The sequence below is a fragment of the Cebidichthys violaceus genome, unplaced genomic scaffold (genome assembly GCF_023349555.1).
Source record: "Cebidichthys violaceus isolate CVI_PGR_0920_01 unplaced genomic scaffold, fCebVio1.0.p SCAF_4, whole genome shotgun sequence".
Lineage (NCBI taxonomy): Eukaryota > Metazoa > Chordata > Actinopteri > Perciformes > Stichaeidae > Cebidichthys > Cebidichthys violaceus.
The window spans coordinates 14,689,683-14,717,317 of record NW_027176594.1 but is presented as its reverse complement, the minus strand read 5'-3'; the positions used below and the strand labels follow the sequence as shown (position 1 = coordinate 14,717,317).

The 27,635-nt window shown below is 42.7% G+C and overlaps 1 protein-coding gene across 3 annotated transcripts; it reads left to right on the top strand.

Moving 5' to 3' along the window:
• The first annotated feature begins 295 nt into the window (after window positions 1-295).
• On the top strand, window positions 296-27,125 carry atf7ip (activating transcription factor 7 interacting protein). Of its 3 annotated transcripts, none has more exons than XM_068726919.1 (14): window positions 296-812; window positions 18,103-18,155; window positions 19,084-19,620; window positions 19,703-20,135; window positions 21,253-21,431; window positions 21,531-21,668; window positions 21,801-21,872; window positions 21,979-22,070; window positions 23,689-23,753; window positions 24,335-24,991; window positions 25,311-25,412; window positions 25,526-25,603; window positions 25,825-25,907; window positions 26,221-27,125. In XM_068726919.1, the coding sequence occupies exons 3-14, from the start codon at window positions 19,090-19,092 to the stop codon at window positions 26,677-26,679; spliced, it is 2,889 nt and encodes a 962-aa protein (XP_068583020.1). In that variant the 5' UTR covers window positions 296-812; window positions 18,103-18,155; window positions 19,084-19,089; the 3' UTR covers window positions 26,680-27,125. The 3 variants fall into 3 exon arrangements, with proteins under 3 accessions (XP_068583020.1, XP_068583017.1, XP_068583018.1); XM_068726916.1 differs by having other exon boundaries at window positions 21,250-21,431; XM_068726917.1 differs by lacking the exon at window positions 296-812 and adding an exon at window positions 14,199-14,238 and having other exon boundaries at window positions 21,250-21,431.
• Window positions 27,126-27,635: the final 510 nt, after the last annotated feature.

Here is a 27,635-nt window from a genome sequence, read left to right as displayed (position 1 = left end):
TTAAATGCTGGGTAACATACCTGAACACATTCAGTAACCCTCCAAACAGAACGCCCCTACAATAAAATGATGAACTACAATGACACTACGGTCTGTTGTTAAGTTTACACCATTTTCAGACTGTTGCTCAGCTGACTCCTCCTCCACCGTTTAACCCCGCCCCCCTCTGTCCGACCACTCCGTCGTGGTGCACAAACCCCTCCCTCTCCATGCTAATGTTCCGCTCCCCGCTCCCCGTTGATCCAACCAAAGGCTCTGTGAGCTTCTTAGAACCCCACTGCAGTTACTCCAAGCAGAGGTGCTGCTGCTCTAAACACTCACTTGTGTCGGTCCTAGAGAGACCATCCATACAAACCGACCGGTCACGTCCCGGAGCTGTTCATGCCTTCCTTAACCGGCTCCAGCTACCGACTTCAACACCACCACGAGTAACATTAGAGCGACTTTAAAAAAAACAACCGACGGGAACGAACGTTAATACAACAACGGTTGGTCAACGCACTGAATCTGTCGACCAATCGTTCTGTGAGGATTTTTTTGTTGTGCGCGAAAAGAGGAGGAGTCTATTTGTAAGCGAAAGGGGAGAGCAGTCGGTCGAGTCCGCGTAGGCACAACTACTCAGTCGGTGTGGCACAACTCACTAGTTTTCCGGTGAATGCGTAAACCGGTGGACTTTTACCACATCAAGAGTGCAACGGGTTGTCGCGTGCGGAAGATTCGAACAGCGGCAGCAGCAGGAGGAGGAGGAGACGGTCTGCGGAAGCTCGAGACTGAAAATCGCGGGAACATTGCTTTGGCGACGCGAAGAGTCGGTGAGTCGTGGTATTGCAACTAGCATGCTAGCTAAGCAGCTGTCACTTGCCTTTCATATTTAGGTGGAATAGATAATATGCTAATTGGAACTTGGGCTTATGAATATGAACATTTCGTCTGAAATTACAAATTTGTATCTGTTTTTGGTACATGGGGTGTATTTAACAATGAGCCCTATAGGTTGGGATTGCAGCGAGTGTTAGCGTAAATTGTGTTAGCGTAAGTTGTGTTAGCAAGCGCTTGCTTAGATACTAGCTTCATGGATAAAAGGCTACATCAGTGACATTTTAACAATGGCAATGTTATTTTCTTTTTACTTCAATGGTAATATGTTCAGTTTTTTTGTTTTTACTTCAGGGAGTTTCTATTTTGTGAAAGCAGTCTCGCGTGTTTTGCAATCGCGTTATTTGCTTTCATCACATTTTTGAATTCTGATTAACCTCATAATAAATATAACATTAAGGCTTTTTTCCAATTACACAGGTAATGTGTCTTTTTTTTTTTTTTTTTTTTTTAATGAACTGTCTTTAACACAGCTACCATTAAAGTGTGCCGCTAAGCCGTGGTAACTTGATTGAAGAACTCTTGTACACAAATACACTCAAGTATATGAACAAGAAGAAACATGTGACCCAGTTTACTGTTGAAGTATGACACACCCTCACACCATTTATGTTGCCCATAGTCTGACACAAGCTATCAAACATTATTTTTGATTAAGTAACTTCCTTATTTAGCAACTAAAAAATGTACGTCTGCGTTTGATCCAGTGTTTGATCCTCACTAATGTTCACTGAAGTGACTATTGGTACTAAAACAAGCAGCACATCCAGCATACGGCAGAGGGGACAGTTTGAAGGATGGGCAATAAGGAAGACATTTTGAAGAGAAGTTGTCTACCCCGGGATAATAAGTGGGTACTAGAAAAGAATTGTGTTTTAGCTTTGCCATCCTAATTATTGTCCTTTGTAGAGCTTTAATGAAGAGTTTGTGGCCTCTTTTAAAAAATCCTATAATTTGATATAGATATTAGAGAGTATCGCCAAATTGAAAATCAACACTAAATTGAGGTCTCAACAGCACATGATATATAAAATGGGCTAAAGTGAAGAGGGAACTGCTGCATTACCTAAAGGGTGCAGTTAAACCCCCCTCTTTGTCTAAAGTGGTACAGCCCAGTAATTTTCCATGCACCACACTGTCCTAGGATGTGGGTGTGGCTTAATGTCAATAGCAGTTTTTCCTCATTGCCCAGTCACGTGGGCTTCTAAAAGAGACAAACATCTGCAACTTTTTTCCATTTTGGTAATGTACAGATAAGTGACCAACTGATTGTATGAACCATAAGTCATCCACAGTTTGTGAATTTGTCAGTCTCCAGACTGTTTCATCATATTCATGTTTTTTTTAAATGACCCAGTTTTGTCCTTAAAGTAAGCTTTTTTTCAGGTTTGCTTTTACCTTTTGGGAACATGGTACATCCCTGTCTCTGGTTTCACCTCCCCCACCTCACCCAGTGGCAGTGCTCACATGGTGCACTTGTAATTCATTGTCTGTTTTTTTCTGCTGAAGAGGAAGCAGCCATGAAAGGCTCCTCCTACATTTTTTTTAAGAAGCTTTCTTGTAGATGTTAGAAGGCTAAATATGATTACCATTCGTCTAAAACAACCAATGCAAATTTCCTATTAATCGCACTGCTGCTACAGCAATTTTGCAGGGCTAGCTACATTCAAATTGATACTACATTAGAATGGAGGAACATTTGAGATTCTTTCTGGCTTTAATTTATAAATGAGAACTCCAAATGTCTTTCATGTGGAGAAAAAAGAGGACTTTATGTGCCTTTCAGTGGCACCTTTCTCAGTCCTGGTTTATTCAGGTCTGGGGCCAAATGAGTGAATGATGTGCAGCTGCTGGCTCATGAGCCACCATAGGACCACAGAAAAGCTACGTACATTTGTCTCTGTATTATCGGTAATACATGTCAGTGAATTCAACCACACAAATAAGATGGATGTGAATGTTACATTTGCTCACATTAGGCAGTATTAAAAAGGGGAGAGTAACACATTTCATTTCAGCTGAAGTCTGTCACTGTTACATTAGATCATTGGTAGACATTAGAGAGCAAATGGTTATCTTGCCAGATGTTCCGTAACTTCTACTATTCAAAAATGTTCCCACGTCACGGTTGATAAATTGGCCAATTCATATTACTAGAAGAGAGCTAACATCTGTGAACATGCCACTGCAGATATTGAGGCTTATTCTGTAATATTAATTATTCATGAATTCCAAAATGTGTATAAAATGCAACTTAAACACTTATTTAACAGTATTCTGTCAAGATGATAATGTATGAATGCAAGTAGACATTCAATGTAATAAATGTATAAACAGAAAGTCTTCCATCAGCATGTGATTAAAATGTCAACCCAGTCGTTTTGACGATATAGATTTGACCCAAATTTACATACAGAATTCATATCGTTAGATTTGTTTTTCTGTACTGTACAAATATCTGTAGTTTGTGTCTCCCATCTAAAAAAAACGGAGCCTTTCTGCTTAATTTCAATGGCATTTTTACAGTTCAGAAGTGATAGAAGGTTCCAATCCTGCATTTTTAATTTTGTTGATGGAAAAGACCATACTTACAATTTCTCTTGTTGTTTTTACATTTTTCAAACCGTACCAAGTCAATTAGAACCAGTTTCAGCCGGTTTCTTTGCTTCAGGCTGTAAATGAGAGTGATAAGAAACATGATCTTGGTTCTGTCTCAAAATACCCCGGTGTTTGTTATTCATTTATATGTTGTCATGCTGATAATTACAATGATTGGCTTATTTTAAATGACTACTTTGCTTTTTAATCATAGACCATAATAAATTAGTCAGGAACTTGTGTTCCTATTTTAGGGGAGCCCTATTATAAAATGTTATCCATGTTTGTGATTTCTATGGAGTACACTAGTGCATACTATATACATGCAACACGCTGGCAATTCGATCATGTCATCATAATGTTTAAAAGGGATTTGCTTCAATAAAACCCCACTCAAAAATGTTACACTCATTTGCCACTTTGAAAGACATATTTTATTTATTTATTTATTTTTAGCTTGTAATGGTTTATTGAGAGCTTCTACAGCTGTAGACTGCTCACATACATGTTCAGGCTCGCATGTACATACACCTATGCTGTGTCTCCTCCCACTCCCATTGCCTTGTGTATTGTATTGTGTGTCTGCTTTCGCCGTGGGAGCCCACTGCCTGAATTTCGTAGCGCTAAACCAATCCCTTCTGCACAATATTACCCTGGTTAGTCCCTTTTGAACATGCACCTTGTCATGTAAATGGCAATTTAACATGTCGCTCACATGTCTGAATAAGGGCCCAAGTCATGGCAGCTATCTCATGTCTGAAACGTGTCTCAGTTGTCATTGCATTAACGTATAGACCACAGCAGGGCACGGTGAAACATGCCGAGAAAGAAACGCACGTCTTCTTGTTCACCTTACCAAGAGCACGCTATAAACTACTACTCAGTCATTGTCTCCTTTTTGCATAAAGGGAATACAATCTGTTTCATAAACCACTGCGAATGAGCCTGTTTTAAGTCTTTAAATGGAATTTGTTTTCCCTCTTGCAGTGTGAGGTAAAGGAAGGAAAAAAAACATCCACATACAACCACCACGTTAATCAGGAGACTCCCTCAATTTCATAATTTCAGTTTCTACTAATGCAAACTGATTAAATGAATTCATTACATTTTTCATTACAGCATTTGAGCAAATACAAATTTAACAAGTTAGCATCTTGTCATTCTATGCATGTGTGCTGTTGATTTGTCTATATAATAGATGATGAAATTGATGAGAAAATGTGTTAAGGATTCACTGTGAGAAGAGAAGGGGCGTGCCTCATGCTCACCATAGTGATTAGGACCTCAACAAACTAAGATTTGAAATATGCCATTGATGCAGCCTTAGGTGAATACATTTTCATTTTAAAAGTAAAACGATCTAGCTAGGCACAAGCCCTCTAGAAATAATCTAGATCCATGCTAACATGACTGAAAACGCATATTACATGTCCATTCACAAACACGGTGTGGGCATGCTGGTGTAAGCATGAAGCAGATTTGTCTACTCAACGGCTGATTGCCTAGTTAATGCCTCCGGACTCGCTGCTTGCAAATCGCTCAAATAATAGCTTGCCTCCTGCACTGGTAGGCAGCAGTAGTATTGTAAAATGCAAAATGTGACTGCACAACAGCTGCTCGCATAGACAACAAGGTCTGCAGCGCCTGTAGTTTGTTATACATGTTGACTTAACCCCTGGCAGTCGCACAGCTGAGGGCGTGCCGGATCAGGGAAGGACTCATCGTTACAGATAAGACCCAATCAAGAAGCAAACGTGAGTTTTTTCCCAGTTGTTTTCAAAAGTCTCAGTTTCTGCTCGTCCAGACAAAAAATGCAATCCCAATTACTAAAGAGGGGTTAGCCGCTTTTGCAAACGTCTCCGTTTTAGGGTTTCTTACATGCCAGAGTAGTATTAATGCTAGGCAAAAACGTAGCAAAAGTTATGCATTTTGAAACGTATTTGTGTGGATGTAGTGAGTTTGGAGTGTAGATTGCTTAGCAAAGAGCAGTGTACAAAACATTCAGGTCGAAGCCTCTCCTTTTTAAGTGGCGCTAAGTGACACTTTCACCAATTAAAATGATGGGTTGGGTTTTTGTGCTCTCTGCAGCCAGTTTGTTTTTGACCAAAGATTATTTGTGAGGGAAGAACTCTAAAAAAGTCGAGAGAACCGATACTTCGTTAACAAGTCAATGACAAAATTCTGATAACGTGACGGTAATTACTTTTCTACAGTACCGCAGGTATCGTAGGTATCGTCGGGGCTCAAGACTTAGGACGTCCCATCGTCCTGGGGGTGATATAAAATGTGTTTGGGACACAGTGATCTCACTATTGACATGTTTAGGCCAGGTATATTTTCCCAAAGTAATGCTACATTGTGAACAACAAATCCATGTTGAAATCAGCAGTGAGAGACCAGTTAAAGTTATCTGTTGGCAGCCCAGTTCTTTGTGGAGCTAGTGTTAACGGGAGGTGCTATTGATACATTATGATACATTCAGTAAAAATGTGTATTGGCGGTGGTAAATTCCAACTTTTTCATTGTGTTCAATTCTAATCTTGTAAAATTTAGTTTTTTTTGCGAGAAACTTGAATAAATACAGTTGTTTTGAAGGAGATGTTTTCACGGCAATATAAAGTAGATAATATAGAGGGAATCATGACCTGTTTAACAAAACATGGAAACAGTAATCACGGCGTGTATTTTCTAAGTACATGGGATTGCTTTACTTTTGTTTTTTACCATGGTATCAAATTGGTATCGAGAATCGTGGAATTTCACTGGCATTGGTATCGGCCACTAAATTTCTGGTATGCTAACAACCCTACTCGAAAAACTACAATCTACATTCACAAGTGATTTGTAGTTCTAACAACTCCGACAAAGGGGTATCGTCTCTATTTAAACGATATAGTTGATCACGTCAATGTAAATTTCAGAAGTTGCATCTTCCCAGCTAATCATTCATTCATATATGAATAATTATTTATACATTTAGAGTCTTCAGTATTTGAATCAAGAAGAACCCAATACAACAGAACCTTGTATAAAGCATGTCTGCATTGTTTGGTCAAATTCTTTTTACTGTACCGTTTGTGCAGTCTGTGTTTTTTTTTTTTTTTTTTGTCCCAAAAACCAGTTGTAATGACAGTTCAGATATTAGCTGTAAGCTAGCTAGCAACGCACGGCCCTGTGTGTGTGTGTGTGTGTGTGTGTGTGTGTGTGTGTGTGTGTGTGTGTGTGTGTGTGTGTGTGTGTGTGTGTGTGTGTGAAGTTTGGATGCATGTATAGTAAATACTTTGCCATTGTGATCATTTGCTTTGCTTTCCATCTTCAGTGTGCAGATTTCTATGCCTTTGTCGACTTGTGTTTGTGATGATGGTCTTGAGGCTTATGCATGCTTGAAACAAAACCACGTCTAAAGGAAAAGGTGTTAATACTTGTTCCAAATGACCAAGAGCAAAACAGCTGCCGTTATGTGCTCTTCCAGGCTGCATTCACTGCCTCCTGGATCAGGGTGTAAGTGTTGGTTTCTGAAAGAAACAGAAATGGTTGGACACAGCCCCCAGTAATCGGATAGGTGTGGGAGGAGTGGGTTTCCGAAGCTATTATACCAACCGACGAGCCCTTCTAACAGACTGAAGCTGACTCATGAGTTACAATGTAATAAGCTTGATCTTGATCCAGCAAGTGTCTTCATTGTCAGTCCCATCAAATAGTTGCTGTCTCTCGCTTAAAGTTGCAACTCAGCTAGTAGACCAGTAGAAAGATGCACCGTTTTAGCAAAGCAGAATAAACTGCTATTGAGGACAAGAGTACTCTGCTGTCTTCACTCAAAATTGTCATGCCGGAGTGGATTTGGAGGGTTTCAATGTGGTTTGCAGGTAGGAAAGAGCAGTTCCCTTCACTTCCCTGTAGGCTAGCACCAGAGTAATAAACTGGATATGAGCTGCAACAGTGTTGCAACAGTGTTGCAAACAGAGAAGTGGAGTGGCGTGGGAAAACTTTGGAAGGTTAGTCAAGATGGGTGGCAGCAATCTGGACTTGCCGCAAGTGATAGCTTGGACCAGAAGCAATAGGGTAAGGAGGAAGTTGCAGGCGTCCATTTGGGGTCGACCAACCCCGGAACCATCGGACATCGGTCTGACAACCGATAAGCCTCTAAGAGCAAGGAGCTATGTATCTGGGAATCTGGTGTAGCCAGCGGATATCCGGGCTAAGACGTCCTTTTCCGTGCGCTGCTCTATGTTAACAGTCCAATTAGCTATTTGAGATGCAAGACTGGAGTTGAGACGACATTTTCCACCGGATTGTTTCAAAAGTAGCCAGTTTACAAGATAGTTTAAAATCAATACAAAGCAAAACCATTGTCATTGGTTTATTGTCCAAGTTTGTGTCACCAATGGTGATAGAGAGGTCTCGGCAGGCAAGCAGACTGCAGAAGCCAGCTGCTATTATGGAAATGGGGGCGGGGTGGATGTAGACTCTGCTCAGACTCGGGCCTTGGTGCAGTCCCCCCCAGTGGTACTATGGTGGTGTGTGACTGCTGCACTCCACTCACCCGAATTAGCAAATGCTAACGAACGAATATCTGAATAGTCGGGTGAAAACGGCGGATGAGCTTGTGGAGCGGTGGTGCTTGCACACCCACGTGACTAAATGTAAATAACAAGGACAAATTTATACAATGCAGACATAGAGCTGTTGTTTTTGCTCTGCTGTTGAATGAGGAGGAAGGGGAAAATTATACAGTGGATTGTAATTTAAAAACCGCCCACATCAACCTTTTGTCAGCCTTTGTCCGTTCCTACCACATCTATTGGCATCAAAACAGGAAGTCAGTGGTAAAGTAGTAAAGCCCACCTCTCGCTCGATTGGAATGGCTGACTGGGCCAAGTGTGACATACAAATTCCAATGTTTTGGATTAGTTTTGTCAGTGGTGTCTAAAATGATTGCTGACTGATGGTCTGTTGAAGCCTAGCTAACAAGTGATGCAAATGTTAACGTAACAGCTGCAAGAAAGATCCCAAATGTAACTGAAAGGTCACATTGAAGTTGGTTTTTTTGAATATTTAAAACTTCGTCTTTGTTTAAATAACTAATGATTGTTGTTTGTTATTATGTAGAACACAGTTAAGTCAGTAGAAATTAACATTGCAGTTTAAATACAAAATACAAGAATACAGTTTGTTACTCCTCAGGAGCTCAAAACAGCAGGGAGACAAGCAGCAGCAACAGCAGTATTTAAAAAAAAAACAACTAAACAGAGTTAAATGGTTCAGACAAAGTCAGCCGTGTTCATGGCTAAAGGGATTTTTTTCTGCTGGGGCTGCGTACACAGCAGCAGGAGCCATTTTGTGTTGTAGCATTCACCGCAAGCTATCTATCAAAGGGAAATGAGTGGGGATGGGGAAAGTGTGGAGTAGCTAGCTTGTTGACTGATTCAAATCACTTAGCTCAGTGAATGTTAAGAGAACTTCACCAAGAGTGCTTTCCTGTTCCACATAGGCTAATTTCGTCCTGTACGTCTAAACACTACGTTTGAATCGTTTAGGGAGCTTTGAGTTTGTCATTCACCTCTCTAGCTCCCTCCCTCGTTGGTGAGAACACCCTTCTGCTGCAATGGTTTAGTCCGTGCTTGGCTGTAAAACTCCAGACTGGAGCCGACTGCTGGTGTGGGGGAGGGGTGTTGGCGCTCTGTGTAAAGACTGTGGACTTCAGCTCTGACTGCGTGGTGCTAGCTATAGCTTATGGGATGTGATTTTACTTGTAGTTACTCCAAAGATTGTCTTTAGGTTGTCAGAGTTTTACCAGAAAAAGGGAGGGAGCAACTGCATGCATATACTTTAGTTCTGCAATTCAGCAAAAGTATTTTTATTACTATGTCTTCAGGGAACCTGGGCTACTTTTATTTTGAGCCAGGTGGTTGTTTTTGTTTATTCTGTGGTATTCCCATCAACATGTATTAGCTTTTTAGTGTAGCCATGACAGGAGCCTTCCACAGCAGCGCTAAAGAATAATCACCATGTGCTTTCTCGATTCACGTGGAAACCCCAGGTTTGCCCCCCCCCATCCTATTTTTCTTCCCTCTTTTCCTTCTTCCCCAGCTCTTGCTAGTCTCCACTTATTCAAAAGAAAAGAAGAAGAAAAAAAACGTAAAGAAATCACGCGTACAATGTTTAGGCCTAAAGGTCTAAAGAGCAGTGCTGTTGCATTTTTAATTTTTGCTGAACAGGTTAACCTTGTTTTATAAAGTTTCCTTTGACCGTAATCTTTTGGAATGTTTACATTCTGTCCATTTGTCATTTCTCGACCTAAAACACTATGAGATGTCACAGAATCTTAAGTAAATGCAACCCATTTATTTAGCTTCTAGGATTAATAGGGTGCGTCTTTTATTGGAATCAAAATTCTGACCGTTATGTAGAAAATAGTATTTGTAACTAGTTTAACATTTGAAGGAAAGATGCCCTCTTTGAATGGATTGAAAACGGGAAACAAATAAGCATGAAGGAATAGACTCTGGTAGAGATAGAGAAACATAAGTTTCTCTGCAGGCCACGTGTGAGATTAATATGAAGTGCATTGTGAGCTAATGAAATGGAAGCGATTCCAGTTCACCGGGATATTCAAATGTGTGATTAATATTTACTTTTTACCAGGCAGTTAACTGTGTTTGTGTGTGTGGCGATTGTTGATGATTATGCCACAGGTCCAGCCTGCATTGTTGACACTCAGCATATTTAAAATGTACAATCACAGTTAAAATCCTGTAAAGGGTCACGTTTCTCTCCGAAATCAAACTATTAGTATCTTTTTATGTACAGCCCTGAAAATTACAATATCATCACCGTATCTATTTATTCATTTAGGCTAACTGTTTTAAATGAATTGTGGGATTTCACATGTGAGTGCATCCATCCATCAGCAGACTTTCTATACCTCTTACCCTGGAGACCGGAGCCTCTCCTGGGCATGCATTGGCTGAAAGGCCATTTCCACCTGACTCGCGTGTCTCGACTGTGATCGTAAACTACATTTCCCAGAGAAAAAAGACACCATTTCTTGATTACACAATCACTGCTTGTAACCAGGAGGTTGAAGGTGAAATCAGTAACAGCCTGAACAGTTGATGTACAATAAGTCAGTGTTACAGAAATAATAATAAAAGGGATTTGATGCTCCAAATAGGAAATACAAACAGCAATTTAACAGCACACACAGTAAGTGAATGTGATATTGTATAAGTTGCTTTAGCTCTTCACAAGCAGTTGGAATAGAGCGAACCCTAGATCGGTGTAAGAGCCTCATAAACTGGCTACCTTGTGTAGAAAGGTGCGAAATTAGCTTTTGTTTCATTTATCTAAATATTCCACTCGGTCCATTCAGCTGAAATGTTATGTGCCAGTGAGAGGTCTGCACACAGGAATGACTTTGAATGACGTGATGCTGTTGCAACAGGACAAGATCTTGTGCTAGATACAGCAGGCTTGAAGGGCTCTGTGTGGCTGCGCACAGCAGACCAGGTGGCCATTTTGAGTTTCAGTGAATCCAGATGCAGGCAGCGAGGGTGGGGGGAGGGGAAGACTGCGCACAGTGCGCAGTAATGTTGGAATGCAGACTCTGCTTTCCAACATTTTTTTTTCCACTCGGTGTTTAGCCTCCATAGATAATGTCTAACATTGTATTGTTTACACTTATTACATTTTTTTTTGCATCCTCTGTGACTGAAGGTTGGAGACAGCAAAGTGTCAGCTTTACTGGCATATCGGTTGAAGCACCAACTGCAGCCCGGAGGAGAAAAAACATTATTTTATTACCCAGTTATCTAGACCTAGGTTCATAAAATATTTAGCACTACAACTCAGAGCTATGAGAAGTGACAAAGTGAGAACCTATCGGTTTAGCTCTTCAGTCATAGTTTAGGGTGTTGCTTAACAGCTCTTAGCAACAACAGTGAAACTCTAAACCAGGATATAGAGGTGATCATAATGACATATGTAGAGATTATATGAAATCATTAAATCCCATTTGCTCTTTTAGAAGTTTTGTTGAGTTTTCCTTCAAGACCCATGAATGAGTATGGAGATTTCTGCAGATACTGTGCTTTTTTTTTAGGAGGCGGGGTCTGTTATAGGATCTGCTGAAGCCTGTGTTCAGCATGCTGCTCGCAGCGCAGCGCTGGTGGCCATTTTGTGTTTCTGCAGTAGCAGAAAGGTGCCCGGTCGAAGAACGCAGGTTTTATTTGCTCTCACAGCAGGGCTTTTGATGTAGACAGAAGGTTTCAAATGACAGGTCACTGTAATGAATGAATCGCACATTACTACTTCTGCTACTCCAACAGTGCATTTCCTCTGTTTTGAGTCTCAAAGACAAAACTGGAAATTACTTCAAAAAACTATTTTGTGAAGAAAAAAAACAAAACAACTTCAATTAGAGAAGTAAAAGTGCACCAAGTCAATTTCTCAGTCTTCAGGTGGGTGTTCTTTGTTCCTCTTGAGTAAAGAACCACCCCCGTGTTGGAATGGTTCAGTCCTCCCTGCTGTGGGAAAGGCTGGGCGGTTAGAGGCTGCTTACTGTGTCAAGCTGTGCTCTCATTTGTTAGCTGTGCGCAGCTAGCTAACTGTGTGGCTATAAAGCCACATTTCTTGCTTGTAAATGAAGAATGATTAACAACAACAACAAAAATACTACAGTAGATATTACTGAGATGATCTGTCAATCTCCGATGCGGTAATTGTAGTCAACCATGAGAAGTAGTTTTAGTCATGTTTCAGAGGAAACATGCTTATTTGGCTTATATCGAGTTGTTTAAAGACATTATGTAAAACAATAAGCTAACAAAAAAAATAAACAGCGGTAGTGATTTACTTTTTGGCATCAAAATTGCGTAAAAATTTAACTCCATGGCCTCATTTAGCAAATCTTCAACTGCACTTTTTTCGATTACTTGATCCTTTTTCCTCTTTTGTTTTTCAATGCCCCACCCCCACTCATCCCCCCCACGTCAGAATGGTTCAGTCCATGTTTGGCTTGGAGAGGCTGAGAGCGAGGGAAGGAAAGAGTGAGAGAGAGAGAGACTCTGTGTGTGTGTGTGTGTGTGTGTGTGTGTGTGTGTGCGTGTGCGTGTGATAGAGACAGAGAGAGATGGGGGAGGGTGGGTGCAGCTGCCTCTGGGTTGAGTGTGCTGTGGGTGTGTAATTTAGCGCTGGCTGTGCGCGGCTAGCTAGACCCTGACTTAAGTGCACGTTGTGCTGCATTGTCATGCAAAAGTGGCTTCAATTGTTTTGAATGTGCTTTACCGGTTGTTGTTTGATGGCACATATACTGAGAGGTTTTTACATATATATGCTTCAAAGCCTGTGTTGTTTTTTCCAAGACTGTGGAGAAACAGCAAGAGACATTAATGGAAGGTCCTAGGGTGCGTATTGGAATGCTTCTGGAAGACGAGAGAGGACGTGGTTTTGTTTTGTTTTAACGAATAGAACATATAAGCAAACTGTAAAACCATCAATGCCATTGATTCTCCTGATGGCTTACCTCGCCAGAGCAAAAGAAGAGCCATCACAGCCAGAATGGGATCCTTAGCGTTTCTAGGGTTTAAAACAAACAGGGTTCAAATAGTAATAGTTAGATAGTGTTGAACTATAATATAATGCTAACTGTGCAATGTATCCCATCAAGGCCTGATAACCCAGCTTCTGTCAAACGCAGCATTTACTAATATTTAGATGGCTCAGTAGTTTTTTCTGTCTTCTCTGCTGTTTAACAGCAGAATCTCGTTACCCTTTAGCATGATCTATAAGAGAGTGGATCTGTGAGATCACATTACATCCTGTGTAAGCTGTGGGCTACAGCGGCCGGGTCATTTGAGGGATAGTAGTTGGCTGAGGCTAACATGCTCGTACTACCTCGAGTGACCATGTTGTCATATGAATGCAGCTCAGACAAAATCTATCAAAGATTCAGAGGCAATATGCATTTCACTGAAAAGGGCAAATTTATTGCTGAGTCAGGGTTTCCTATTTTTGTCTTTTGTTTGACTGTGGTGAAAATAAACTGTTCTAGCATCAGAAGCCATCTTCAAACAATGCCATGGAAATTATGGATTAAACACAGTTTTATTGTTTAACCTGCTACATATTCAGAATGACAATAAAGCTCAAGTACTAAAGTCCAGTAGTTTTTCTGTGTAACACTGTTGTCCTTCGTTTTCTTTTCTTTGCTTACGGTGTTATTTTAGAAAGGAGAGTCCCCCCCCGCCCTTTGACAGAATGGTTTAGTCCGGGCTGGCTGTAGATTTCCATACTGTGGACTAGTTTGTGCTAGAGTTGGGGGATGGGTGTTGCCTAGCAACAGTCTGTACTTCCCCTCTGTCTGCTGTGCGCTGCTAGCTAGTGTTGGTAATGACAATCACCACGCTGCACCTTCAGACACAAGATCTGATTTGTATTTTGTGGCAAATATACCATGCACTTGATTTAGTCATCAGAAAGGGGGACAAATATCTTTTTATTTTTTGTGATTCATTAGATGCATTATTGCAGACTAATGTATCAGGAGCTTTGACCTGACTCCCTTTTTTTAAAGGGTTCAACTAATATCCATTATAGGCTCATATAGGCCTCACACCCTTTCTAGTACATACCCCTGCAAGTAACAAGATGGTCTAGTCCTAAGTGAGCCCCTCCTCCTTTCTTTTATGTTCTCCTGCTGGCCTCAGCCTGCTGCCACAATCAACAAATACGTGGAAGGCCTCAATCCCACACATGCTGCTAAAGGTTGCTATGTCTTTGTCTTTAAAGCATGTTTCACATGTCTCTCTGTCATGTTAAATCTAACTCTGTGTTTGTCATTGCAGCTTCACACTCTGCTCACGGTTAGCTCTTGATACTTGTAGAGAGTGCTATGCTAGTTGAAGAAGGTCAAGTTTTCGGATTGTTGTTTGTTTGTTTGTTGTGTTGTGTTTTTTTGACAGGAAATATGACTTGCCGACATTCTTCCGATGTCGGGGAGTTTGCTTTAAATTGTCACTAATATAGCCGCCATCGGGAGAGACATGTTTGTCCCTGCCACAGCGTGCGCAACACCAGGTCCATGCATACATGGTTTGTCCCTGGTTGCGCGCTCATCTTTGGCCTCAGTAACGGAAGTTGAGTCATGCGTGTGCTGTGACCAGTTACACAAGTGACTGTACCTGTATATATTCATAGCACTGTCAACACATTTGTAGTCGTGTGGTCCAGCGCTAACAATCGTTACGGTGGCCATTCATTTTTTTTTTTACGCAGCAAGAGATCGCAATCGTTCAGATAGAAGTACCGTATTTTCCGCACTATAAGGCGCACCAGATTATAAGGCGCACCTTCAATGAATGGCCTATTTTAGAACTGTTTTTATATATAGGGCGCACCGGATTATAAGGCGCATAGAATAGAGTAGGAGTACGCACAGTACCGGTGTTTACCGCTATTACTTCGGCGACGCCCCTGACTACGGTAGCCGTAATGCTGCAAGCGGTGCGGCTTTGTAGTTTACCAGTTGTACTGAAACATTTTGACAGAGCGCCGTGTACAACCAGTATGGATCAACCAATTAACCAATTGATCCATATATAAGGCGCTCCGGATTACAAGGCGCACTGTCGTTTTTTGAGAAAATTAAAGGCTTTTAAGTGCGCCTTATAGTGCGGAAAATACGGTATATCTTTTTTTGAATAGGGTCCCATGGTGGGTTATGTGATGTTGTGTTTGTATCCTTGGAGTGTTCATGTTAGAGTCATAGTGCGTCTGCTAAAAATGGTGCTTGAATCATTAAGTTTTTAGCCTAAAGTGGCCTAGTGGCCCTACTCGTGGCTCCTGTTGCTGATGCGTTAACGCGGTTAACCCGCATACAGTTTAGTGTGTTGAGGAATAGGTTCCACTGTTATTAATGGAGCTCATTGACGCGTTTTTGAAAGCTGGAGTAGCCCGAGCTCAGCGGGATACAATAAACAAAGGTTTGGAAATGGATCGGTAGCCGCATGTCAGAAAAAAGTGCTGTCATGTGTACCAGTCTAGTTTGTCAACCAGGGACGTACCGAGCAATAACTGGCATCGGAGATAAAGGATTCCTCATTAAAAGACATGTATCAGAGTCTGGGTGCAGTTCTGGGGAGTCCCAACATGTTTTGGCATTTTGCCCATGCGTGTTCATGTTTGGTATGGTTCCCATCTTCTTCTAAACAGCTTTGAATCACGTTTAGCAAGATGGAAGACTGTTGAAATACGGTTCCATCTTGTGATTTTGTTCTTCTTTTGTCCTGAAAGAGAGGTTTGATGTTCCTCTTCACTGTTTGGAAGGAAAGCCAAGTTTGTTGTTTGCTTGGCATCACAGAGGCTCAAGCTTTGAGGAATGCTTATTTGGAGTTAGAGAGACTTGAATGCCGAGTTTGACCGAGTTACCACTTTGTGACGTTTGACCAGCAGCTCGGTGGCCCGTCACCTGGTGTTGCAACAGTGAGTTCCAGTGGCAAAGTTCTGTTGAGAGGAAAGCAGCTGTCAAAACCCAGAGAGACAGAGGACATCTCTCCATGTCTGCTATTGTTGATGCCTCCAGCCTCACACGAAGGCATGTGTGAAAAATCCCGTCCCATGTTGGGTAGCCTAGTTATCAAAGACACAGCAACAAACTCCATCTAGTCTCAAGATTTTTTAGTATCAAGATTTTGAAATGAATGTTTAAAAGGCGCTGGAGTTTGTGCAAGCCCTCTCTGCTGTGCATTGGAATGGGAGCGTGTTGAATTGTGACTGTATGATTTTTAAAAAGAAAAGAAAAACCGAGTCACCATAGAAGTCTATTTAATGTTTTGTGTCAGGAAACAAGCGTGACTTGCCTGACACGGCATCATGTAGCGTAAATTCAGACCCATGAACTTTCAGTTTATCCTGGCTATCAATACGCTTTTGAGTTTATCAAGCTTTCCCGAGAGGTTCGGCGAAATTCTGAATCCATGTGTATCTATGCTGTTTAACTGAACAAAGTAGGTTTTTCTTTCTTTTTTTTCATTTTAAACAACTTACTTGGCAGCAATGCCACACCCGGCATGTGAATACTCGTCGCACACGTGCAATGTTTGTTTTCTGCATTTCTCCGAGTCAGGTTCAGTCGTGCACTCACTAATGGAGAAGCCCTATTTCTAAATATGGGCTTAAAAGAAGGAGTTCTTATATTTACCACAGTGCTTTTATGGTTAATGTACATATAATGTATAAACCCTAACAGGCTGTATATTAACACGGTCATGGCTGAGGATTAGCTATAGCATGTATTATAGGAGTTGGACAAGTAAGTATTTTACGAGTAATAAACATTTTAATAATGTTTTTCTGTGGCTCACATAATTACTTTTATATATTCTGAAGCGTCATGCTGAACAGAACAGTGATCTTCAGCAGGGTGGTGGTGCTGCAACCTAATTCACCTAGCTACCGAGAGCTCAGCCTGGCAGCAAAGAGCAGAGCTGACGGCCATTTTGAGTTCCTCACTGAATCCAGGCGCAGTGAATGAGGCCGTAGGGTGGGGGAGGGGGATCTCATGCTCTGCGCAGTGCAATAACATTGGAATGTGAGGTACCGGTGACCGTGTTCGCAACTTCCACCGCTCTTTATCTTTTTATTTGTCATCATTTGTTTATTTCTTGTGCTGCTTTTCTCGGGCTGCATTTGAAGCAGTTCTGCTGAAATGTCTTCTTCTGGAGTTTACTATCATTGCAGGCAGCATGGTTGCTCGTATGGAGGCAGAGTAGGAGTTGTGCGTGTACAGTTTAAGGTATAGGCCCACACTAAGTCGAGATCGGTACCCTTAGTGAAGTGCACTTTTTCCCTGCACATGTGACAACCTGCCAAGTGGCAAAATGCACATGGTTAATTCAAAAAAGGACTCGTTCAGGTGGCTCTGTCAGCTGCAGTCTTGCAGCAACGATGAAGCTAACTGACCTCACAGTGGAGAAGTGAAGCAGCTCAGTGCTCCCAGCAGATCGGCTTTTAAAGGCTACTTGAATGATGGCTGGCTTTGCGTTTTGAAACTGGCAGACGGATTTGACTACATACAGTACCTACCATTTCTGTACGTCTACTCTGTGTTTTGACATTAGGTGAGTCGACAGACTGATTGATCTCAGGAATAAATGAATCCCTTGTGGCCGCACATTCTTGAGCTCATCCTCACTAAAACGCAGGTTGGGAACGTGTATGAAAGCCGCTTTCTTGCGGTTCCCCTCTCTGTCTGTTGTTCTGGCAAAAACATTCTCCCTGTTTTTAATTTTCTTCATGTGATTGGTTAGAGTGTCACGTCTCTAATTGGGTTCCCTTAGCCTGCAAATAATTCATGAGTCAGCTTTTGTGCATCGACTTTAGTTTTAGAAAGTATCCTGTACCTCCAGTTCGATGACAGTCGTAGCGCCCCCACAAATAAATATCTACTTTTGGTTCCAATGACTCAGTTTCAGCTCAAGGGATGGAGATAGACCACTTCATTCAGAGGAGCTAAATCTAGGGTTACACTTCCATTTGCATGCTCTGTGGATTTAATACATAGTTGATGCCGTCCTCTTAGTTTGAAGCGGTAATATAGTTTGCTAAATTTCTAATCTCTTTCTCCCTCAGGTTGTCGAAGGATTCTGTGGTAAATCAATGACCAAGATCCTCTCGGGTTGAAGGTGAGTTATCCATAGATAATCTATGTAGTGTGTGCGTTTCATGTTATTTAATATCAGAGCACATTTCATGTTTGTTACTGAATGGAAAATGAGAATTTTACTGCAGCTAAGCACAAGTCTTTACTGCAGCACACAGCTTTAATGCATTTCAAAAAAATGTTTGACTCCCATTAAAAGAAGTTTAGATACTCAGACACACACGTATGTATGTAAAATTAAATACACATGAAGTGAATACATATGAAATTAGACAACTAGCCTAAACACTACAATGTGTGCAACAATCAGAGCTAAGTACGTAAAAAAATCCTCCAGGTTTTGCATAACCTCCCTACTGCTGCCAACACAGCCTTGACTTACCCGTTCTGATTCGCTGAGGCCTGAACCAATAGGATCGCGGGGGGGATGGGAGGAAGGTTTGGTTGCTGCTGTAAACTTCAATGTCATTTCTGTTCTCAGAATCGGGGCTTCGGTAAACATGAAGTCCATAGGTTGATCAGGAAATTAAAGAAAGTGGAATTTGTCAGAGCAGTTGAGAGTTTTTCTGAGAGACATGAAAAAGCCTCTCTGACTTACTGAGCTGCAGCTTGACTGTTGTCCCTGTTGAACAGATACTTCCATGTGTGATCGAGCAAAAATTTTAGTAAAGAATCTGACTGTCGGGGAACTGACCAGTTTGGTTTTGTAGATCTCTGTGAATGGAGAACCCTCTAGAAAAGAACAAACAGGAAAGCCACGGGGCTCCACAGTGACCTCTAGTGTTTGATCTGAAACCCTGCAGCCTTTTCTGTACCATGCAGTGCGTAAAGTCCAGGGCAGGCTCATAAGCGGGAGAGACTGTGCTTTTACAGCTAACACTAAGGGGACTGTGTTGATTTTTCACCACATTTCTCCAGCCCTTTGATAACATCTGATCTCTCCTGCACAGGCAGCAATGGAAGTTGTTGTGACCGAGGAGAAGAAGAAGAAGATTTTCCGGGCCAGGAAAACCATGAAGATCAGCGACCGACAGCAACTGGAGAGTCTTCACAGCACTTTGCTGACAGCCACTCCGGGTATGTCCGACGCATCGCCGCCACCACCGCCGCCTCTAGTGAACGGCACGCACAGAGAGGACGGATCAAAAGCGGGGGACAAGGAGCAGAACAACGCCTCGGACTCAAACTCCGGGGAGGCGTCCCCCGCCTCCCCAGCTCCTTTCCTGTCCCTCAATCTGTCCCCGTCCCCAGCCTCTTCGCAAAGTCCAAAAGCGAAGGAAGAAACTCCTCCCACGTCGCCATTCCACTCTCTGAACTTTGAACTGAAAAAGATGGAGGGCGACGAGGAGGAGGAGGAGGAGGATGCGAAGGAGAAGAAAGGCTCACCAGTGTCTTCATCAAAGGAGTCCGTTACACCAGCATCAACAGAATCCAAGGAAAACCAGGAAAAAGACTCTGAGGTGACCCCAAAGATGGAAAAGAAAGAGGTGAATACCCAGACTTTCTTAGGAAGTTTGTGGATGGATTAACACTTTTAATTAATCAATGGTTCATTATGTTCTTCCCCAGGAGGACCAGACTACAACAGAGGACCCAGATGTGGATTTGTCAAAGAATTCTGTCAAAGGTTCGGCTCCATGTTCGCCCGTACCCGCGCCAGGGTCTGGCTGCACAGAACCAATGGATACTGATAGTGACACTACGAAGGCCAAGGACCCCGTGGTCTCAACAGCCAAAATTAAAGATCAAAAGCCTTTTTGCCCCAAATCTACCACTTCCGATTCCTCTGTTCCTTCTCCTTCCTCGTCTCCTCCAGCGTCCTCTTCTAAGGATCTGAAACAAGACAAGGAAGTCAAAGAGGAAATAAAAGAAGAGGAGGGTGTGAAGAAAGGATCAGTCAGTGAGGAAAAGATGGAGGTGGACTCGACCAAAAAGAAAAAGACTTTAGTTGGACAAACAAAAAAGACATCTCGGCCATCTTCCACTCCACCATCTAATACAGGTATGAGAGAGTGAAAACCAAAGGAAATGAACCAAAAGCAGCGATATTAGATATGTCATTCAATATTATATTAAAGCAGAGCTTTATGTTTCTGTTCTCTAGTTGAGCCAATGTAGACCGGAAATGGGAGGCTATGGGAATTCTATTACAGAGACTCTGCTTGTAATTATAGGCTGTATTACATGTTAATAAGATGTCATTTAAATTATTACTCAAACAATGTCTCTTTGTTAGAGCCTCCCTGCCTCGACCTTTAAAGTCCACGCCCACACTCTGTCAAAAAGGCTTTCCGTCATCGATTTGTAGTCTTCAATGATGTCACACTTACTTCCTGTGACTTGTAAAATCAAGCCTCGCTTTAAGATTCTACAGCGGAAGCTCCCGTTTTGCAAGTCCGCAAGTTTAACAGATGAAATGGTAGAGGTATTACAAACATGTTTTATTTAACAGCAAGTATTCCGCAGTGTAGGAACTTAAGGACGGCAGAGGTGCTGGCACTTTGCAGTCAGAAAAGGTACCTTGGTTTTATTTTAAATACAGGCCAGACCACACCCAGACCACTAGAACTTCAAAGGCTGAATCAGTTTCAATTCCGTTTTAACATAAAATTGATGCATTTCATGTGTGTACTATTCATAAATTATAATATTCTGAGGGCAGGTTGTTGGGGACTTTCTTCATTTGAGAAAGTACTTTTAATTACATACTTAAAATATTGACATATTTAGCATTACTTGTTCTCTTTGGTTCGAAGCAAAGAATCACCCTAAACAGATTTTGTTCATAGTCATGTTTATTTCGCGGGACCATAGTTTCTGATAGAGGCCCGGTTTTTCATTGCTTACACAGCCAATGGTTCAGTTTAAACATAATTGGACTTGGATACCCAAAGATTGTTTAGTATATAGCGAGACATCAACTGCAAACATGAACATGTAGTAAAACACTATGAATCCTTCACATCTATTGGTGTTGTTTATGAAATCTGTTTTGCATGTTGTGTTTTTATCCTGCTTCAACAGAGAGTGACGCAGACCGAACCTCAACAGAACAGTGCCAGCGAGCATTTTATGCATACAAGGTACTAGTCTGCGTTTGTCTTTTGTTTCCCAAGTAGTGCAGGAGGAGAAGGGCTCCACGTCGGGACTGAAGCGCACTTTATCAGAGGGTTTCGAAAAAGATGGACAAACTATAAAAAGAGAGGGGAAGAGGCCCAAGGTGGAGCGCCAGGAGCTGGAGGCGCAACTGGAATTTAAATTTACCGCGAAAGCCGGCGATCCCCACAAACTTGAAAAGGTTCGTACATGCATCCATGCTAAAGTCTGAGCTAACTCAACTCTGCTTTGATGCCAATGGGTCTTTCATGACTTTAACCTTTATTACATTCCTTCTCAGATTGTGCAACAGATGGTTGATGAACGGCTGAGGGCCTTGGAGCTGACCAATTTTGACAAACATTTCCATGAGCTGAAGGACAGAGTAGACAAGCTTGAGTGTACCACAAAACGCCAAAATGCCATCCTCACACTCCAAGTAAGTACACGGCCCAACGGAGAACGGTACGCAGCACTCACAGGTGCTCTTTTTGTTCCTGATTAGTACTATGTAGGTACGGAGCTGCTAGAATTCACTTCTCTGTCTTTCTCCTTCCGCCCGTTTGTTTAGGCCAGGATAAACCGCCTAACAAAGAAGTTTGGAGAGGCCAATCAGGCGTCGGAGAACAAAAGGAAACAGGAGGTAAGAAATGGTTTTCATTTTGTTGCACGCTAAAATCCTTTGCACCTAGTATGGAAGCAATTGTGTCTGAAGATGTTCTGACAGCATGCTGTCTTGATTTCCGCAGGCCCTTGCCGCCGTTACGGCTGCTGCTGCTGCCGCTGCCGCCGCCGCTACTGCTGCTGCCGCCAAGACCGCAAACAGCCCTCAAATTCAACGGTAAGTGTGTCCATGCACAGAGCTATTTCTCCTCCAAGACTTTGGCAGCCATACTACATATGTGTTAACTTAGGAATTTAGAAATTAGGTTGTCTTATTGGAAGTGATTTCTTTTTTAAATCTCAGTGCCAGCTCACAACCATTTCATCCCTCTGACGAAATATTTAGATTCATCAAAATTCCCAGCATAGATGTGTTGAAACATGTTATCTTTGAATCATACAGCAGTCTGTGCACTTTGGTATTTTGTGTGAATATAATTTGGCCTTTGTATGAACGTGACAAAACCGGACTGAAGCCCGTACTACACACGGAGCTGTTCACAGCGAGAGTAGTTGACATTGTCCCAGGCTGCTATCTGTAGTCCCCAGAGACTGAATTCACAATAAAGAATCCCTACATCCTCCAAATCCATACCGTTTTGGGAACCCAAGATTCCAAGTCCCCTGTTCGGGTGGTCGGGATCAACTTTAAAAAAAACAACTCTTTCTTCCAAATAGTTCTTAAGACTGGTTTGGAATAAACAAACAAACAAACACACACACACACACACACGCGCGTCAGTCTGTGTTTCGCACCTGCAAAGTAACCCCCTGCGCGGGTCCAGGTCCTGAGTCTTGTGACGTTCTACAATGTGAAGCCGTTTCCTCAGGCAGTGCAGAGTGAGGTTAAAACTGCACCTCTCCTCCCAACAGCGTGCTCCGTCGGCAGACGGTAGCGCCGCAGCCGGAGGCGCACAGAGAGCGAGTGGTGCCCTCTGTCGGTAAGACTCCCGCACTGTCTGTCAAGAAGGAGGAAGAGGAAGAGGAGGAGGAGGAGGAGGAGGAGGAAGGAATTGAGGAGGAAGAGGACAACAAAGATATGTCGCGTCACATTGCCATGGCGAAAAAGCTGGCCGAATACAACGAAGGCAAATGCCGAGCGGACGTTAAACTGCGCCCAATCACGTCCAACTTGGAGAAAGGGCTGTACCACAACTGCAAGAGGAGCTCAGGGAACCCCAGATCGGACCGCTACGCATCATATTTATTCCGCTACCTAGTCCCATACGACGTCTACTGCGACTGGGTGGCCAAGGTCAATTATGTGGGATTAATGGGCAAGGAGGCTCTGCCCGCCAACCTGAGGAGGACAATGAGGATGTACATAGAGCGCAGGTTCCCTGTGCTGTCTTGTGACGGCTGGAGAGAGATCCGCGACGTCATCAACGAAATACTGCGAGTGAAGAGGAGGCCGGAATTTTTTTGCGAATATGGTACCAGAAATTCCGCGTTGTTATGAGGAGCAGAAGCATACTGGGACAATTGTCATTATGCATCATTAAAATGATCATTGCATTGCGATTTTTCGTCAGCGTTTATCCAAATTTATTTCAAATTGAAAAAGGCATATTCCTCGGCATCGCACTTGAAAACTGTACTTGCAGTCCATACTGATGAATTCTTTAGTGAAAAGTCGGGACATTTAGTTCAATTATTAGTTGGAATCTCCCCAGAAGTTGTTCAAATATGACGTCTATGATGTACGAAATTGAATAAAATGAAATCTCGTACCACATTCACTCGTCTTCCTTGAATGGATAAAAACAGCTCTAAGCATAAGCAATCTTTCTGAACAGGCCAGTCCGTACTTCCATGGAGTTAAAGCAGATTGCAGCAAGCGTTTCTTCGTCCAGCACAGTTGGTAAGTAGCAGGATTTCCTTTATGCTGGATGTTGTGTTTGTATTTTCCTTTATGATTGGATTAACCGGAGCCACACTGGTTAGCAGTGTTGCCTCCCAAAAATGTTTTTATTCCAAAAGAATTAGAATCTTGGCTCTGATTCTTCTCGTTCTTCTTAGTTCGACATAAGCGTTGCTACTACCGTTAATACTCACTAGCATACAGAATCAGCCTCCATCACTGTTTACTCTTGTTTGAGTAATTGTTGCAAAAAAACTATAAAGTTTACGGAGCTACGGGTCCAGAAAATATTTAGAAAATAGACTAATGCATTGTTTGTTTTGGTGTGGGACTTATTTACACCGAGAGACAAAAAATGCCAGCCGTATCCTTTAAGTGGCCTTGGGGCATGAGTGTGTGATTGTGTGATTTATAGTGCTGCAATATCTGTTTGCATGCTAGCAATACCACAATGCATTGATATGATGGTGAGTAATCTGCTCCCTTTAGTTAAATTTAAGTAATAAGGAGCAGATGAGTGAAGGAGCACAAAATCTCAGTGTCACATTCTGAAACATTTCTCCTTCTCCCCCCCCGCTTAGCAAATCCAGGCCTGTCAGCTCCGGTCTCAGGTCTGGCCCATACGCCCACCTCCACCGCCATGGTTTCACAGGCCCCCATCCTCCAGCTGATCACCACCACGTCTAACGCCGGCTCCAACTTGGCCACCGGCATCACCACTCAGAGCCCCATGGGCACGCTGCTGCTGAAGACAACCGGCGGGGGCAGCTTGATGGCGGCAGGCCAGCCGCTCCTCATCCAGCTGCCGCTATCGATGACCAATGGCCAGGCAGGAACTCTGGTCAACATCCCCGTCTCCTCGCTGTCCACGGCCGGCTCGCTCAGCAAGGCCAAAACCACTACTTCCACCGCCACGTTTATACTCAAGCCTGCCCCCGCCATTACCACCTCTCCTCACTCGGCGCCGGTCGTCGCCACCGTCCCGGCGCTCCAGGCCTCCGCCGGGCAGATGTCCCCTGCCCAGATCTCTCTCGCCCGTGCTGTGTACCAGGGCGGAGCTGGGGGGATAACTACACCCAACGCGGGGGTATCCGTGACCACGGCCAGGACGCCGGCTCAGTCCGTGTCTTTAGCGGGAGCTCTGTCCTCAGCCTCTTCGCCTGCAACCTCTGGACCTGCAGCAACGGGCTCCACCGCTCCAGGACCGCCACAGGGGACGTCGCTGACATCAAAGACAGGTGCGGTGGTACTTTGACTACCAAGGCTTTTTTCTTTCGAGGTATTTAAAATGTCAGCGAGTCCCAGAAATGTCACAATGGGATGTAAAGACTCATGGATTTCATCGTTATGTAAGACATTTATGTGTTTTATTTTTATTGAAGCAGCAGTTGGCCTTTCTGTGCTTTGTGTGTCAAGTCACCGGTAACTTGTGTTGCCTGATCCATCACTTGTCTTTGTTCTGCCAAAAGAATAGTTAAAAGTTGCTTCTTCTTTTTTTTTCATTTTATCTTTAAATTATTATTAACATTTCTCCTTTTTTTTTTCTCTTTTTCTCAGACAACCAAGCAACAGGATCCACTCCATCCAAAGCAGCTGCTCCAGGGGGACGACCCAAAGGCTCCGTCATCGATCTCACTGAGGACGATGATGATGTACAAGGTAAGGGTGAAACATACAATAAATTCGTTTTTTTTTTATTTCATGATTTGTTGTCTCACACACACACTGTCATGCAAAGTAGTCTAATTATGTTCTACTTCCATGTTCTCCAGTGACAGGAGTGAAGAGCGCCACTGTCGCAGCTCCCTCACCCACTCAGCGACCGAACCCAGTCATCAGCATTCCCAACAGTAAGACCACATTATACTGAGGGCATGGTTACATGCATACGATGTGATATTGAGACATAAACGCATAAACCAGCGCTCCACACTTCTTTCTGGCTATTGGGCACTATTGTGATCAAATTATTGAAAATGAAAAAACATAATTAAAGTGATAATATGTGTATTTTTAGATTAGATTTTAGAGTGTATATGTGTGTAATTCTTTTCATGTGCTCTGCCCTCAGGTGTGGCAGCTAGGTCGTCCCCGCAAAGCAATCAGAGCGCTTCCAGCAATCCTCAGTTGACGGTCCACCACCGCCCCCCACAGGTGAGGGTTTAGAACTACATTTTACATGTCCTGCACAAATGGGATTTTGAAATCCCATAACTTATCTGCTATGTTTTGGGTGATTATTTGCATATGATTGATTTTTTATTTAATTTTTACTGTAAAAGCTGCAATTCAAAGCTGTTTGTAATTTGTTTATTTCAGCATATGACCCGTCCCTTTTTTAATATAAATGATCTCAGGGCTTTTTATGTTGTTCGAGAATTAGTGATCATAATTATATTTAGCCAATTTTGCTCGAGGAACAGCTCATGACAACAGTTTTTGTCTTTTTTTTTTTTTTTTTTTTTAGGATTCTCCGATGAAACCCCGCCCCGTAACCACTAGTACGCCGACCCGGAGCTCCAGCGTGGTGCTGCCCCCCCTTCCCGCTGCGGCCGCACCGTCGCGACTCCCCCCCGAGGCCGAGCGGTCTTCGCCTCCGCAGCAGCCTCAGCTGAAGCTGGTGCCGAGTCAGACGGGCATAGTGCTGTCCTGGTGCGTCGCAGAGACCGACCGCACCTGTGCGGCCGTAGAAAGCTATCACCTCTATGCCTTCCATCAAGACAACTCCAGCAGCAGCGCAGCTCAGCAGCACTGGAAGAAGATCGGGGAGGTGAACGCCCTGCCTCTGCCCATGGCCTGTACGCTGACCCAGTTCCAGTCCGGCTCCACGTATCATTTCGCCGTTCGAGCCAAAGACATCCACGGGCGCTTTGGTTCCTTCTGCGAACCTCAGTGCACAAATGTCATCAATTCCAGCTCCAGCTGAGCGGCCAACCAATTTTTTCGCATTTGAAAGTTTGTGACTTCCTTTACTTTTTTGTGTTAGAAACTCGAGTATTGTGCATTGAACTTATACAGTATCTGTAAATATCTTTCTGCATAACAACTGGACTTCTGAATGACTTAGGAAATCGAAGAGCAGCAAACAATTGGTTTTGTCTGGTTAATGTTCGTGTTGTATTTTTTGTGACTCAAGCTGTTGTATATAATTGGATTATTTTGCCCCTCAACCAAGTCAGATATTTATGTGGTCGTCTCCTGTTACTCTGACCCGGATGTCTTTGGCTTTACTTCAGAACGGGACAGGATCATCCGTGTAAACTGAGGATTGCACAGAAACGTATAAATATGTGGTAGAAACTGAATGATAACTTTTGTAAGTTTTGTCTGGCAACCAGACTTTGTCAAACACAATAAAAAGGTTCTTTTAAAGACTTGGTGTTTTCATTTTGTGACAAATTTCATCTTCTGTTTTATGGTTCATAGCTTTTCACTGCAAGTAAAGACACTAGCAATCTACCACGTTGAATATCAGAGAAAAGAAATCATGAGCATACAAGTCACTATACGGTTGCTATCTGTGGTCATTACATTGACTGTTTAACTGGTGAATCTGCCGAATGCATCCTCGGTTGCTTGTAGTGACGGCACATGTTGTAGGTTTCCTTGTAAAAAGCCATCAATCAATTTGAAATACATACTCGTCTGTGTTTATTATCAATGATAATGATCTTAGTTATTTAACCATTTACTTAAGTTACTACGAGCAACCACGGACACGTCCTGTGATCCTGTAACCAATCATTTAAATATCGATTCCGACAACCGAAAGTGCAACAAACGCTCATCTTGAAGCTGGTTACAGTTTTAATTCAATGTTAAAAGCTTGCTAACTTATCTAAATTTTCGGAGGCAAAACGCCACCTCTGTTACAAAAACACG